The 17,272-nt window shown below is 39.9% G+C and overlaps 1 protein-coding gene across 3 annotated transcripts in view; it reads left to right on the forward strand.

The window, feature by feature from the left end:
• LOC134223930 (zinc finger protein squeeze-like) overlaps window positions 1-16,014 on the forward strand; it is a 99,216-nt gene extending 83,202 nt beyond the window's left edge. For all 3 annotated transcript variants that reach the window (XM_062703155.1, XM_062703157.1, XM_062703156.1), the window contains 2 exons: window positions 12,348-13,206; window positions 13,298-16,014. In XM_062703155.1, coding sequence (XP_062559139.1) covers window positions 12,348-13,206; window positions 13,298-13,806 — 1,368 coding nt within the window. In that variant the 3' untranslated portion in view covers window positions 13,807-16,014. The remainder of the gene's footprint in view (window positions 1-12,347; window positions 13,207-13,297) is intronic.
• Window positions 16,015-17,272: the final 1,258 nt, after the last annotated feature.

Consider the following 17,272-nt stretch of genomic DNA (forward strand, 5'->3'; position numbering starts at 1 on the left):
ACGATTTCGATGAAAATGTTAAGGGGTGTGGCGTCATATGCGCCTGGTACAAGGTCAAAAAACGAACCCAACCATGCTTTCGCTCATCTATATATTCTACTATCTATATTTAGTCAGAAAATATTACTTGACTCCAAAAACCAAACCAAGCCAAATTTGTCGATTTATTTGGCTTACTCAAAATTCCTTTCGCGTTACTCACCCTTCATACCCATACTTTTTACAAGTATCTTAAAGGGTGTATTCGATAAAAATGGCACAAACATATTTACTCACCAAAATTAAACCGATTATCGGATTATCTTGAAATTTTCAGAGAATGAAAAACTGCGCGCACCGTCCTTTTCACTACACCCATTAAATTTTGTACAATCGATTTTCCTATGTTTTTGTTGTTTTTATCCAATTTTTCTTCATCTCCAGCTCTGTTTTAATAATTTTAGAATGTTTGCGAAGTTTTGTCTTCACAATTGCCAAGAATTTTTCAATTGAAGGAAGTTCCGGTGAATTTTGTGGGTTCATATCTTTTGGCACAAATATAGCTCCGTTAGCTCGGTACCACTGCAATACATTAAGAGCGTAGTTGCAAGACGCCAGATGAGGCCAAAACAGAGTGTTGATACTTTGTGTTACCTTATGAATGGCAAAAGACGCTTCTTGAGACACTAATCGGTGTAAATCGTACTGTTGAATGCTTTGGAAGTAATGAAGGAAGCGCTTACTTCACCACATCCGCAAATCGCCTAACTTCTTAGCAAATTTTAATAACTTCTTTGTTCGGACATCTTCCGGAAATCCGGAATATCGAACTTAGACTTGGCAACGAAATATTCATGCTCAGGAAGTTGTCGGAAGTCAGCCTTACGTAGGTTTCATCATCCATCACGATGCAACAGGATTTGACGAACAACTTCGTGTAAAGATTCCGGGCGCGGGTTTTGCAGTGGTTTTATGCTTTTCATTTCGGTTTGGGGCTTTTTGTACTTTGTAAACATGTAACCCAGCGCATTTCATGGTTTTTGTACACGGAACCAACCGACACCTTGGACTTGTTAGCAACATTTCGTTTGGAAACTTATTGAGCTGTTCTACCACTCCTGGGCATTTTACTGTCCATTGGACCGCTTCTACGACCAGTCTCTTCCTTCCTTTGAACACTCAGATGCTTCTTGAAGGTTCTTATTACACGAGATACAGTTGAATTTGCAATCCTAAGCGTTTAGTTATCGATCGGTGGGACGCCTCCGGATTTTGATTGTGGGTGCACAAAATTTTTACACAGGCAATTTCTTGTTCCGACGATATAATTGGAACCACTGTATGAATAACTAAAAAACTGTGCAGATGTAAACAATACACTATGAATATGATTTGCTCAAATTTTCAGGTTTCTTACTCATACGGTTCAAAAGTTGTAAGAGATTTCCGGTGTGCCATTTTTATCGAATACACCCTTTAGTACCTATTCTCTCAAACTCAATCGTCAACTTGGGTGCACTCGTTTTTGAGATTTTCTTGATTTTCCTATTTATATCGATTATCAAGATCAGTTAACGCCCACAGACGACCACTCCGTTGTTTTTTCAAGGTTTTTGTGGCGCTGATGCAATCAATAACTTATTAAGCTATCGTACGGGGTCCACCCACTATTGTAGCAATTAGCAAACTTGTACACTTGTACTGATTATTTAGTTAAAGGATGAGTTTTCTTTCATCAGGACTTGTCTCTTTATCTTTCCGACCCATGGTACCTTTATTTTTCCGCTACGAGCCCAATCAAAACAATAACACTGATTTATCTGTCATTGAGTATTGAGTAACTTTTTGCTAGGCATCACTGAAGAATGCTAGTGCCACTACATGCGAAAATAACAATTATTTGTGTTTGTTTTTTACGAGATTACTTTTCAAATAGACAAATACTGAAAACTGAACGAATGGAAAACTGACGAAAGTTTTAGGTTTGGGTTGCTAAAACATCAGTGTTTGAAATATGAATCATGTTTGGCATTTCAATCATACTAGCGAAAAACTACGTCGTATCTACTCTATGGTAAATTGATCGAAGAGCCCTGGTTGAGTAAGCATGAAAAAAACGCCACTCATTCAATACAGTGGTCGTAGGACAATAGGTCGAAGATCAGAAGGTCGAAGGTAAAAAAATCGAAGGGTCAAAAGGTGAGATGAGATAAAAGGTCGAAATTACAAAAATGAGGCAAAACGTCGAGTCCTAATCAACCATTCTTTTGCACGAGAGCCTTGATCCCCGTATCGGGGGAAATTGATTCCTTCGTAGGCAAAACATGTTAAGGTTCTTCTAAGTCTAATGAAAAGCACCTTTTGATAATTGGGATTTTTTTTTCTTTTTTACCCTTGCATGTGAAGCGATAAATATTAGACACCTATAATAACGTTGAATTAAATCCACAGCCGATCGGATTGATGCAAATGCCAATTTAAATTGAAGAAAATAATGGAATCTACTTCTCATAAAGTACTATTATGACTTCGTGCATTTTTGTTACATTTTATAATACAGCAAAAAGCCAATTCTCCGCTAGATGGACTATTCTGGGGTTTATAATATGCTCTTCTCTATTTGGTAATTATGGTGTTTTATATCATTCGCCAAGTTCAAGTGACCAGCGTTTTATTGAAATTTTAGAGAACTGGTTTGAAATGTTTGTCGATTTAAGTAAACTGAATGTAATAGCTGGTGATTTTAATATAAATTGGTGTGACGACAATTCGAATCATTTGAAGCGTCTGACTGAGTTTTATAATTTGAAACAAAAGGTTGTCGATTACACGCGAATTTCCCGACACAGTAGAACTATAATTGATCATGTTTATTCTAATGTTGACTCTGTAAACTCAGTTACAGATACTTGTTTGAAAGTAACCGATCATGAAACTTTAGTGATAAATGTAGAAACTTTTAATAGACTTGATGATTTTGTTAAATTAAAGTGTTGGAGGAAATATTCGAAACAAGCTGTTTCGAATCTTGTTGCGAGAAACGAGGATTTTCAAGTAATTTCCGGGAACTTAGATCAGAAAGCAGCTGTTCTAACGAACGTTCTGAAATCGAGTACCAATAAGTTAATTGAAGAAAAATTTGTATCTTTGAATAACTCGAACAGCTGGTACAATTAGACCTGTTGCGTCTCAAACGCAAAAGAGATAAATTGTACAAGAGATTTTTGCGAAGACGTAGTCATAATAATTGGAATAGGTACAAGATCGCGGAACACATATTCACAATCGTTGAAAACAACACGTTGTGAATATATTCAGAGGAAAAATTGATCAGCATCAGAATAACAGCAGGGAGTTATGGAAAATTTTAAAATCTTTGTTAAAACCCAATTGTTCCAAGCCGCGGTCCATAACTTTCAATGGCACAATAGAACAGTCGGAACAAACAATTGCTTGTAATTTCAATAGATATTTCATCGATAGTGTTTTATCAATCAATCAATCTATTGATTTGGTTGATGAACCAGATGAAATTAAACAGCCGGTTAATAGTAGATGTAGGTTCGAGTGTTTTCGCCCAATTACAATTGATGAACTTAAAAACATATGCTTTTCATTAGGTAAAACGGCTGGAGTTGATAACGTTAACGCTAGAGTTCTACAAGATTGTTTTCATGTCATTGGACACAAACTGCTGGACCTCATAAATGAATCACTGAGAACCGGGCACGTGCCGCAGGTATGGAAGGAATCTCTTGTGATTCCTATTCAAAAGTTGTTGGAACGATTAAAGCCGAAGAGTTTCGTCCCATCAACATGTTGCACACATTAGAAAAAATATTAGAACTTGTTGTCAAAGGCCAGTTAGTTACATATTTGAATAGTAATAACTTGCTAATACAAGAACAATCAGGATATCGAGAAGGACATTCTTGTGAAATCGCATTGAACTTGGTGTTAGCCAAATGGAAAGAGAACATGGAGCGTAAAGATACTATCATTGCTGTATTTTTTGGATCTTAAACGCGCATTTGAGACAATTTCTAGGCCCTTATTGTTGGAAAAATAAAGCGCTTTGGAATTTCGGGTTCTGCATATGAATGGTTTAGAAGCTATTTGTCTGACAGAACTCAAAAGACTGCTTTTAATGATTGTGTTTCAAATCCTATGGAAAATAATCTTGGTGTTCCACAAGGAAGTGTATTAGGGCCCGTTTTATTTATTATGTATATTAATGACATGGGACGGGTTTTACGATTTTGTAATATAAATCTATTCGCGGATGACACCGTATTATTCATTGCAGCTAGAACTATCGAAGATGCAGTTTCACGCTTGAATACAGATTTGCGTTCTTTAAGTAGATGGTTGAAGTACAAACAGTTGAAATTGAATGTAAGCAAAACTAAATACATGGTAATTTCGCGAAATCGAGTCATTGGTAATGTTTCCGTTCAAATTGATGATGAAACACTTGATCGCGTTCGGAAATTAAATATCTTGGCGTGATTATTGATGATAAATTGAAATTTGATTCTCATATCAACAATGTCATCAAGATAATAGCCAAGAAGTATGGAATTTTATGTCGATTAAAAACGAATTAACTGTTGCGAGTAAAATACAGTTGTACAAGTCAATCATCTCTCCTCACTTGGACTTTTGTGCTTCCATTTTATTTCTAGCTAATGAAACACAAATATCGAGGTTACAGCGTTTGCAGAATAAAGTAATGCGTTTGATTTTAAGATGCAATAGATTCACTTCCTCCTCCTTTTTGTTGGACGCTTTACAATGGTTATCAGTGAAGCAGAGAATTGTTTATTTGACTATGGTGTTCATTTTTAAAATAATAAATAGATTGCTGCCACGATATTTGTGTAATCGAATTGAAAGAGGAAGTGACATTCATGGATATAATACTAGAAACGCGGAAGAAATAAGAACACCTTATTTTTTGCATGGTGCTTCACAAAATTCATTGTTTTATAAAGGAATAAATGTTTTCAATTCGATGCCTGCACACATCAAGCGAGCAAGTACACTATCACAGTTCAAGAGACTTTGCATTTCATTAATGAAAGCTGTTTTTAAACAGCTATTTATTTAAGTTTTTATTATTGACTAATTGTGTATCTTGACGAAGTTTGTGATAACGGATATTTTTGTTTGGACGAATGTAAATGATTTGTTATTTCATGAGGGCGCTTATAGACTATATTGTTCGCCTCGATGATGATGATGGTATTTTATTTCTTGATGTGTTTTAACTTTTATTCTTTATGTGTAGTCTACGAAAGTTTGAGAATCGTTTTGTATTTATCACTACAATTTGAAACATTTGAAACTGTTTGAAAGATACTACAGAAAAGTAGGGAGCTCTCAGATAGAACGCGATTTTCTCGAAACTTTTGGTATCTACGGAGAGGTAACACAAGTTTTGAATGTTGTCGAGCTTTGTACAGTAAATTGATTGGTACTAGCGAGAATGGTTTGAGTACGCGCTTCCTGACGAAACTTTTGGCATCATGCGAGAGGTATCACAAGTTTTGTATTTGTATCGGACTCGCTGTATCACTGATGATGCTTGCGAACATCTGCAGTAGAACTCAACGGTTCTTTTTACTTATTTATATTTTTTGCTGGAAAGCGATGATAATTTGTATTGTTGTTTATATCTGTGAAAATAATCGGATCGTTTATTGTTTTGCAAAATCTGATTAAATTGATCACAATTAAATATCTTAAAGATAAATCGTCTAGCTCAAACCTTTGTAGGGGTATGTGGCGGGACCATCATCATCATCATCATTTATTAATTTGTTGTTATTTTTTTAAAAATAATTTAATGCCATTTGCCAATGCCGAAAAGCTCAAGCGCGATGCTCTCCCTGCAGAACTGTAACCGAGTTAGCTTGGGCATGAAATCTAAATGATGGAGATTTGAGTACGATTCTACCAACACTGATTCAACATCTCAACTTACTTACTAACTTAAGGATCCATCCTGAGCGTTGTCCAGCTATCGCTTTGACCTGTTGCTAGGTAAGATTTCGGTCGACTTATTTCATTTCTTTCTTGAGGCTTCGCCGCCATGAGCCCCTCCTGGGTCTACCTCTGCTGCGATGTCCCGCTGAGTTCCAGTCTAATGCTTGTTTACAGATTACATTTCCGCCCCTACGTAGAGTGTGGCCGACTCAGCCCCACTTCCGATCCCTAATTTCTGTTGCTATCTGCCTCTAGTGACAACGATGTTGGAGCTCGTTGTTTGATATCCAGTTGTGAGGCCACCAGGCCCGAATTATATACCGCAGGCATCTGTTGATGAACACCTGCAGCCGTTGAGTGTTCTCCACTGGTACACACCATGTTTCGCTAGCGTATAATAGCATAGATTTCACGTTAGAGTTGAAAATTCGTATTTTGGTGCGTTCACTTCTCTGCCTGTTTTTCCAGATATTTCCTAAACTCGCAAAGGCAGCCCTTGCTTTCTTGATCTGTGCGCCTATGTCGATCTTGGTACCGCCATCTGACGCCATTTGGCTACCAAGATATTGGAAGCTTTCAACATTCTCCACTGATTGCCCGGCTACTGTGAAACTGGAAGGAGTCACCGTGTTTACATCCAACGATTTGGTTTTGTTGACGTTGATGACTAAACCTGCCTAGGAGGAGCGCTCGGCAAGGTCGTTGAGCTTACTCTGCATATCAGAGCGCCGTTGCGCGAGGAGTGCAACGTCATCAGCCAATTCGAAGTCGTTTAAGTGCTCCATGGTTATAGGCTGCCATAACAGCCCGCGGTTTGGTTCACGGTCAATCGCACCTACCAGAATCTCGTCGATTACGATGAGGAACAGTAACGGTGATAGAATACATCCTTGCCTCACACAAGCTACGACCCGAATAGGGTCGTACAAGACCCGAGCAAATAGGCCAAAATTGTGCCCCTCAACGCTATATTTAAATTTGTTATTGTACCGCTGAGTCTCTGAAAAAATCGTATTTTAAAATTTCTTCTTAATTTGGATTTCTTTAAGCTTTTTAATCAAAGGGTCCAACTACAACCTTTCTAATTTTTCAACTTGCCAAACGACATCTAACTTAATGGAAATTATCAAAAACACAATCCAAAACATCGTTCTTGCACTCTTTCCCACAGCTGATACGTCATTCATACATGGTGAAACTGATGGGAACATAGATCGGTGGAATATTTTTTGAACGAGCAGAATTTGCTTATCTCTGGCTGACCTTCCTCATTATCCAAATCCGTGGTACTTATAAGAGTGTCGATAAGTCGGGAGCTACCTCTCCTTAGTTACGAAGATGGGCGTTGCCCGTAGTAGTAATCCTCATGCTTGCGTTATTTTTGTCTTTTCTTGATTTCTGCTCGCAACAATGCTAATGCAAATTGTAGCTCACTACCTCTTACAAACATCATTATTTGGTCACTTTTTTGCAACTGAAAGTCACTATTTGGTCAATTTTTTCGGCATCGTTAGGCACTAAAGTCACTATTTTGAACGGCACTCATCGCTACCAGCTCTGCATTTAAAAATATGGACTTCCGGACAGAATCCTTACACAATGAATTATTGGCAGTGGCTGATTTTCTACCCGCCGCTGTCACATCCAGGCGCTATAGTATATGCGCAAAATAGCCAGCAAGAGTTAACCGCCAGAAATTTGTATGGCGAAAGTCATCTAGCACGGGTTTTCTCAAAATAAGAAACTTTTCATGAAAATCTATTTGGTACCGATTATGTAGGAAGGTGTCCGCTACCATGCCTACCAAATATTTTTTTGATGAAAGTTCTTAATTTTGAGAAATCGAACCTTAGATGCCTTTCGCCATACTGATTTCAGAAAGTTAACTCCTAGTGTGCCGCTGTAAGCACGCTCAAAGCAGGCGATTCATTTGTAAATTTTTTATCGATTTTCACAATAAATATTGCTTTTTCAAAAAGCATGATTATATATTTCGTAATTTCTAGTTGCTCGTTTATTCAAAACGTTGGTCAATGTAAGCTAAGGAGAGAAAAATTAATTTGACTATTTTTGCTACAAGAAAATTGTATTGTACAGGAAATCGCCTTGAAAAGCGACTAAATATTGCATTTTGTATTGCTACTTCAAGACATAAAGACGAAAATCATGTTTCATTCAAAAGCGCTTTCAACGTGCATTAAAAAAAATAGTGCGCGCACTCAATGTGCTTCGCTTGATAAGCGAAAGCATATTCCATTACGTAGACTGGGTTCTCTTTTTACGCGTTTTTTTTACGCAGTCGCGTAAAGACTATTTTACGCGGATTTTTCAACAAGTTTTTTCACGCGGGTTGAAACCGCTAAAAATTGATTTTAGGTGAAGTCGTTTTTTAAACGATTTTTGGTATTTACGCGTTTTCAGCCACTTTAGTATACGCCACACACTCCAGTGGCTTGAAAAACTTTTTTTTTCGACAGGAACGACGCATTCTACAAGTGCACGACCCATCAAGCACTTATTATTCAACTTCACTGTCTCGCGACTAGAGAATAAATAACCCACATATTGCTCGCCCAGTGGCTACTGCACAATCACTGAAAATTGGTTAGAACACTGCCTATGAGATAAAGAAGGAAATTCTCTGCGAACACGTAAAATAAGCGTTCATGAGTTCCTTAACAAGCAAGTTCACGTTTTCGGGAACAACAGTCACCGTTTTCTGGAACGTTATGGAAAACGTGACTGGTGTTCCCGAATCCATGACTTAAATCACGGTGTATTTTTGCTGGTTCAACGAAATCAAGAATGGTTTTTTATCGTGAAAATATGTAAGCTCGTTTTTACTCTAGAAGTATGTTTCTAAAATGATTGTTGTAAACATTGTTTTATTACTTGTTGTACACATTTGTCCCTTCTACCTAAGAAACTTTTAGAAAATTCTACAGATCGTAGCGATCCACTTCTAAGAAATCGTATGATCGTCAATTGATCTTTAGCTTAAAGATGTTTGTGATGTTGATTTGAATAAATCCTTCCTGATTTCTACAAAACTTTTTCTCGTATATATATTAAACTTATAATACGTTAAACTGTTTGATGTTTTATGATATTGTTGTACACCTGGACATCAGATCTGCCAAACAGTATTGAAACTAAAATAATTACATAGATGATGTTTTTTCGAGAGAATCGTGGGTAGAATAATATGTTGTCTGTTCCACCCAGGAAAATTCCACCCACTCCTGGCAAACTACGGAGAAGGTATTTATATGCAAGGGATGTTTCAAAATATAGTATAGCAAAACCCCGATTTTATCTCTTGTCCCAATTCTACAACACCAACGTGTCAAGAAACCCACTTTTACTGACATATGAATGAAACCAGTGGCACTAGGAGTGGGTGGGAGAAATAGGATATGTCCTACGCAAAAAAAAAGTATCTGAGTGAGACAATCAGAGCAAGTCACACCCCAGGTGAATACATATCATCTGGATAACTATGTAGTAGGGTGGCTCAAATTAGTATGGGAAAAACTTTGTTCAATTTTTTTTGATGGGCCGCCCTCTTATTCGGTTCTATTTGATGCTCTGATGCTCTGGACAAAATTTCAGCCAAATCGGTCAACGTTTGGGCGGTGCTAAACTAGTTGGAAGTTTATATGGAAAAATGTATGCAGAAACATCCAAAAACAGTAAATTACAGCTGGACTACACAACTTACCATGAAGAACTATGATACTCATTCAGATCTTGGAGAATTTAATACAGAATGTTATGCAGAAAACCGCGAGAAGATTCGAGTTTGCCCGGCTAAGTTATTAGCATTTCTCTGCAGTGGGGTTTGAGCAAATTTCGTTTCTTATACCTTTGAAAAGAAATAAATTTACCCCTGCAACACTCCAGTAAAATGTCAATATCTTTGCGTAATAAACTCTAATCTTCTCGCGGTTTTCAGCATAACATTCTGTATTTTATTTTTCAAGAACTGAATGAGTATCATGGTTCTTGATCGTAAATTGTGCCGTCCAACTGCAAATAACTGTTTTTGGATGTTTCTGCATACATTTTTCCATATAAACTTCCAACGAGTTTAGCACTGCCCAAACGTTGACCGATTTGGCTGAAATTTTGTCCAGAGCATCAGGGCATCAAATAGAACCGAATAAGAGGGTCCATCAAAAAATTTGAAAAAGTGGTTTTTGAGCCACCCTACTATGTAGCGAATGGAAATGAGTTTGTCATCGTTTGCCACCTTTTAACTAATATTCATGGAGGTATTTTAAAGAAATATTTTTCTCTAACAAGGATGTCCACACAATAAATACTGCTTTATATGCACTACATTGATCCAATAATAGTAAAAGGGATATTACACGAGCACTAAAGAAGAAAACACCACGCTTTGTTTTCAACCCCGCATATTTTTTTTATAAATTTAGATTTTTTTTTCTACTAAGAGCGACATAATGCTTCGTTTGTTTTTTGGTATTGTATTGTATAAACAGCTGCTTGTTCACCCACAGTATTCTTCCACTCTAGAAGAACACGCACCACAGTCGATCAGCAAAGTGTCTATTTATTTGAATTTGGCGAATAGAGATGCTGGGTGGCACTAGTTCTGTTCGGTGGTATTAGAAAAGCAGGCCACATCGTCGAGAACACTAATTACGCTCGATTATCATAATCGCCATGTTTGCTCTCGTTGACTGCATCTCGGCAGACGGGATTAGTTAGACATGCGAAGGGAGACCAACGCGAAGCTATGCCGTGAAAACGTGCTGGATGGCAGTGATCAAGTGTCCGACTTTTAGTAACTGACAATCATTCTGTGACTGAGCATAGCGTTGAATATCAACTGTAAATGACACATTTGTATGGAGTTGTTCAATTCTCAACGTCAATTTCATTATGTATTCTTTTGGAAATCTATTGCCGTGAAACGGTTCTTCCCTGGGTACCAGGTGACCTTGCAATCCAACAGAAATACGACAAACGACTACCGTCGGCGGTCAACCGACTCTGAGTAGTTATTAATTACCAAATTTGTGCCCCTTCGTGGCGTGAATAATTAGATAGAGGTTAGCAAAACGTTCTTGGAAAAGATCCGCACATTGAACTCCATTAGAACTCCCTCTCCTTCACTAAAGACGAGAGGATCATTCAAATGTCGTCCCCACTCGTCGTCACACATGATACCGGCAACATAGCGTAAACGGTGCGACCAGACGGAGACGAACAACGCTGGCAAAACGAAAAAAAAAAGAACCCAAAAGAGCTACCCAAACTCGAAGCCGTCGACGACGCGTTGTCGGCGCGAAACACCAATTTCGAGTCATTATTCTCGTGTAAATTCATTAATCAAATTGATGAGCGCTATTCAGCGCGCGGCGGCTCTTTCCGTCTGATACTCCATCAGCGTTACTTCGTTGTTATCTTTTGTTAGGTACTGGACTTCGCCTCACAACTGGAACATTGCGACGATACGCCTTAGAATATTTAACTGCAAGTTTTCTAAACAATTTATGCATCCACTTCCAAACTTCATACCCGAACCCAGCCTCCTTTTGTGTGGTAACTTTTGTAACTGCGCGTCTGACTGCTGTGGGACAGAAGACCCCACTGAATGCACACTTCTGCTATTATTTGCTCTCCTCAAGTGGTCACAGTCGAAACAGCGTTGTCGCTGGTGCATGCATGCCGCTTGGTGAATATTGTCTTCCCCCAACCCGGCAAGTCGCTTTTTTGGCTAAATTCAGAGTATGTGCGAGCAGCTTTGGGTAGAAGTACATTAACCGCGTAAAGTGCACTGCTCGTACGCAGTCATCAATTTCTGCTTTACCGAATGGAATACCTAGATTTCCTTGATTAGCGAAGCGAAGCGTCACAGGGTCAGGGCTAAAAATGGATTGAGTAATTTGAACGGCGCGGCGGCAACGGAAATGATGACGTTGTTGTCCCGTCATTACACGGTTCTTCACAGTAGTCTTGGGGTTTGTTGTTCACCATCAACTCTAATTAATTAAGGAGACGATCTTTGTTTTGGTTTTCTGAATTGAAACTTATTTTTTGTATAGTTTCAAGGAATAAAAGTTCCATAAATTACGTCACACATAAATTGTGAATGGGAAAGGGTCGTAGAGCGTGAAGTTACACAAATTTTAGATGCTGCTTACCAAAGGTTTAAGCCGTGAGGAAATAATGTCGAAAACTGAATTGGTTGCGTATTTTTCTCAAATTGAAGGGCACTATGCTTTAATAACAGCTTCTTGCCTTTTTGGGTCTCATGTGAAATTTATTTTAAATATGTGAATCTTAAATATCAAAAAACATGTTCGGTTATCGATCTCTAACACCAATTTCTCTTCTTGCACCTCTTCCAGATCTTCGCCAACAAGGGAGACCTGCAATTGCATGGTGGCCAGCTGCACATGCGCGAAACCAAACCGTACAAGTGCGCCCAATGTACAAAGGCATTTGCCAACTCGAGCTACCTGTCGCAGCACACCAGGATACATCTGGGCATCAAACCGTACCGGTGCGAAATCTGCCAGCGGAAGTTCACCCAACTGTCGCACCTGCAGCAGCACATACGGACCCACACCGGCGACAAACCGTACAAATGTCGACACCCGGGCTGCCCCAAGGCCTTCTCTCAGCTCTCGAACCTGCAGTCTCACTCGCGGTGCCATCAAACGGACAAACCGTACAAATGCAACTCCTGCTACAAGTGTTTCACCGACGAGGCGTCTCTGCTGGAGCACATACCAAAGCACAAGGACTCGAAGCACCTGAAGACGCACATCTGCCAGCTGTGCGGCAAGTCCTACACCCAGGAAACCTACCTCGCGAAACACATGCAGAAGCACGCCGAGAAGGAGGAGAAGCGCCGGAACCGGGGAAACAATAGCAATAATAACAACAATAATAATAACAACAACAATCCAGCGGTGGCGGTTTCTACTCCTGGATTATCGAGCTCCGATGCGACCGCTGGATTGGCAGGCCTAGCTGGATTAGGCCTCAACAGGATGGGCGGCATGGTCGGCAACGCAGCGGCAGCTACGTTAGTTGCTGCAGGTGGAGACCATCCCTACTGGCCGAAAGTAAGCCCCGATTCCGCAGCGTCCCTTGCCGAAGCTATGCAGCAACAGCAACAACAGCAGTACGACTTTGCAATCCAACAGCAACACGGCGGTAGCAGTCAAGGAGGTGGAGGCGGCGGCAGCAATTCCGCAAATGGTGAGTTTTCCCAAATTTTGATGTTGTACCAATAACCCTATGGACGACATCGCTTCCCTGATCTAGACGCTTATACTCTCGTTTCTTTCAGATCATCACCGTAATTTGAATGGCAATTCGGGTAGCACGGACGACGTCGGCGAGGACCTGGTTGTGATCCGACAAAATCCTCAACAGCAACAGCAGCAACATGTGAACAATCAGACCCCAACCTCATCGGCGGCGAACGTGGTGGTGACGAGCGGTTCGTACGACGCGTCGAGTGTTACCAAAACCACCACCAACTCAGCGTTCACGCCCATCAACGTGATGCCACCGCACCTGAACACCCTAGCGGCGGCACACCACCACCAACAACTGGCGGTAGCGCAGAGGCCACCCTATCTGTACGACGCGCTCAGCTTCCAGAATCAGAAAGCGATCCAGCAAACGGCCGGCAATGGCGGTGCTGGTGGTGGCGGTGGAGGCGGTGGAAACAGTTTTCCCAACCAGCTGATTTCGTTACACCAGATCCGGAACTACGCCCACCAGCCATCCAGCGGGTTGATCTCGGGCGAACACTTGCTCATGGGTGGCGTCGGGAAGGTGGAGAAGCAGTAAAAGCGAGGTGATAACTAGGGATTAAGGGCACGTGATGGCGGTTGACGGTGGGATTACGGGGGGTTAGGAAGGATTTTGTCTTGCGACGGTTCAGAACGACGGTTGGAAGGGAATCAGATCTTGGTTTGAGCTTTGTCAGACTATGGCCGTTCCGTAGATGACGATCGTACAGAAACTATGTACAAATTATATTTATATGCCAAAAATATTATTTGTTATTGATCGTTCTTTCCGGAATGGCCATTGGTGTTTATTGATTGGTGGAATTTATTTTTGTATTCATAGAGAGATACGTAATTACATGCACAGTACACAACTTAATAAGGTTTTGTTTGAAAACATTATAATCGTTGCTTTATTGATTTTTATTGCTAATATTGAAATACTGATTTGTAGCTTCAATTTAAGAGCCTGGGCATCATTTAAAACTAGGCTTTCTTTTCAAACTTCATTTCTTAACGAGAGGAAAAGCTCAATAATGTAAACAATAAATTTGCCATTAGAGAGAGTTTATTAAATTTTGAAAAAAAAATCGGTTGTTACCCTTTTTGTGACATCATGCTTTTGCTTGAAGTTCCCCAAATATGGAGAATTCAAATGTTTCTATCAAAGTTGCAAAATTCTCCACTGCTTAAATTAATCCTCAGCATCACCTGCCAAAGCTCAAACGATTTCCATTCTCTTCAATCGAGAAACTCTGAACGAAACACGTGAGAGGAACGACTATTCAGGAAAGTATTAAAATGTTTTCTTCCATGGTAAGGCCAACCAAAACATAATCCTTCTTAACAAAATAGTCCCCTCCTTATCAAGATCTCGGTGATTTTAGCTTGTAAGCGAATTCAGACAACCACACCCATACAAAAAGCAGTTTTCCCATTTAAAAATCGAAATAAAAGCAAAATAAATTACCCGTTAAACAAAAATCTCTTCTGGGGATAACAATCATTTGCAGTTAGTGCCGGCAAAAGCACTTGGAAAACCCGTAATTCTTTTGTGTAAATATAAATTTTAGTCATCGAGCACAAACACAGACTTCAGCAATGACACACGGAATCACATCTCATCTGAATCTGAACCTAAATTGTACCAAACGGTTTTATTGGCCAATCGATCGATCGAAGCGCTCAAAAGAATGTTTTTCTGTTCGATTTTGTACATAATGTATAGTGAATCCTTCGACTTATGTTTTTCGTTCTTAACTTTTGCATTTAATTTCGCCTTATCCTTCAGGATGTCGGTCGGTATCTATCATATTCTTCACTCCGTACTTTTATCAACCCTTTCACAGCAAGAAGGTCGGTTGAGGCGAACAGTTGGTAGGGAAAGCACAGAAAAGCGTAGATTTATATTTCTTCGAACAGTCATGTGTAACACAAAAAAAAAATTCGAAACACAACGCAAAGCACGCAAAACAGTATACTTAAATTCACTAGTTTGTAAGATAGTTTCTATTTCATTTCTTTAATTTACTTCGATCGGTTGAAACGATATTGTATTATAAACACAGAGGGTAGTAGCATACAACTTGTAGCAAATGGAGTAAAATGGATACAACATTTCGGTCGTGAAGCAAACACATTTGTAGAGTAAATAAAAAAGGAACAAAAACTTATATATTTAAAAAAAATATCATAGAATATCGGTTAGGTGGAGCATGAATGAATAAATTTGAATGAATGTGGTAATGCGAGCGCAAATAGCATTCTCTTCTCTTGAGGACATGGATCTAGCAAATATCTGAACCCCAAATCCACGCAATGCATTCAAAGTGTGATCTTTCTTTCCGTGTACAGACGAACTGGTGACTACGAGTAATCCCCCTAGGACGAGAATAAGATTTATAAAAGAACATAAATGCAACAGTAACATAATTGAATATTGATATCATTGAAACATGAATTGCAAATCCTCTTTACCACCGTTGAGTCGCAGGATCTCTCGAACAGCATAAATAACTTTTCAGTAACGATTCAACGGAAATTCGATACCGATTCAAATCCGAACAAAAATGAAATCTGACTGTGTTGATTGGCGGTTTTATAACTGTAAGAAAGAGAGAATATCCCTAACGAATGTAAAACACGAGACAAACTGCGGTCAGGATGGAAAGAGAGCAGGTGGAAGCGTGGTGTCGTAGATTGTATAAAACAAATTTTAAATTAAATTTGAGACAGAATAAAAAGTGGTTATCTATAAAAAAATATACTTCGATGGTTTTGTTTTTTACCCAAAAATGAGTATCACAAGTCAAGAACATTCTGAGCAAAATGAAACAAATTCTGCTTTTTCTATTCCTTGAATAATGAAAACCGTACATTTGTAGTGCACGGTCAAAGAAGCGCCGTCAGCGATCAGTTCACATGAGCCTTCAGAAAACCAATGTGTGAGGTTGGGCGGTGAAAATTAAAAGCGTCTGTAATGTAGGATGGGGATGGATGGGTAGCCTAAGACGAACACGCAATGCCTAAAAAAAACCATTGTAATTTAACTTTTCAACATGGATCTATAAAAATAGCTCATCAGCTGAATTAAATAACGAAAAATATACTTTTTATTTTATTTTGAGTCAGTCTCGCTAAAAAAGACAAAAAAGGTACGAACCCTGGGTGCAAGTGCTGAAATGTTACGAAGGAGTCCATCCCGTTCGATGTGCTACGAGAACAATCAACGACGCGACGTACCTTCGGTTAGACGTACCTTCGCCCCAGGGGGTCCTCGAAAAAAAATGCGTAGTGGCGGATGAATCCAATGAAACTGATTAAAAAAAAAAATCCTATTCCAAAACTTTGTATTATACATAATATGCATGGCGCTGTTCCAAACAGCGAGCAGTCGTCATAGCAGGAGATTTTAACGCTTGGGCAGTGGAGTGGGGTAGCCGCTGCACTAATCGAAGGGGTCAAGCGTTACTAGAGGCGCTAGCGAAGCTCGACGCAGTGCTAGTCAATGATGGTTCCGCTAGCACGTTCAGAAGGAACGGGGTCGAGTCATGGATTGACTTAACGTTTGTCAGTCCTGGTCTGGCACCAGACTTGGACTGGAGGGTGGACGAGGGCTACACCCATAGTGATCATCTAGCAATTCGCTTTAAGATCAACTATGGCGTGCAACATCCGAGGTCCGGGGATCCCTGTCAGGTCCGGGGGTGGAGAACCAATCACTTCGACAGCGAAGTTTTCACCGCGGCCCTGGGACTGGAAGCCAACACTGAAGATCTAAGCGGGGATGCGTTTGTAGCTGTCCTACCACGCGCGTGTGACGCCACCATGCCGAGGAAAGCCCTGCCGAAAAATGGCAGACGCCCGGTATACTGGTGGAGTCCCGAGATTGCGGCCCTTCGATCAACCTGCCTCAAGGCTAGACGAAGGATGCAACGTGCCCGCACCGAGGATGAAAGAGCAGACCGCCGTGAAGTGTTTTGAGCTGCGAAACTGGCCATTAAGAGCAGTAAGAGAGCGTGTTT

The sequence above is a fragment of the Armigeres subalbatus genome, chromosome 3 (genome assembly GCF_024139115.2).
Source record: "Armigeres subalbatus isolate Guangzhou_Male chromosome 3, GZ_Asu_2, whole genome shotgun sequence".
Lineage (NCBI taxonomy): Eukaryota > Metazoa > Arthropoda > Insecta > Diptera > Culicidae > Armigeres > Armigeres subalbatus.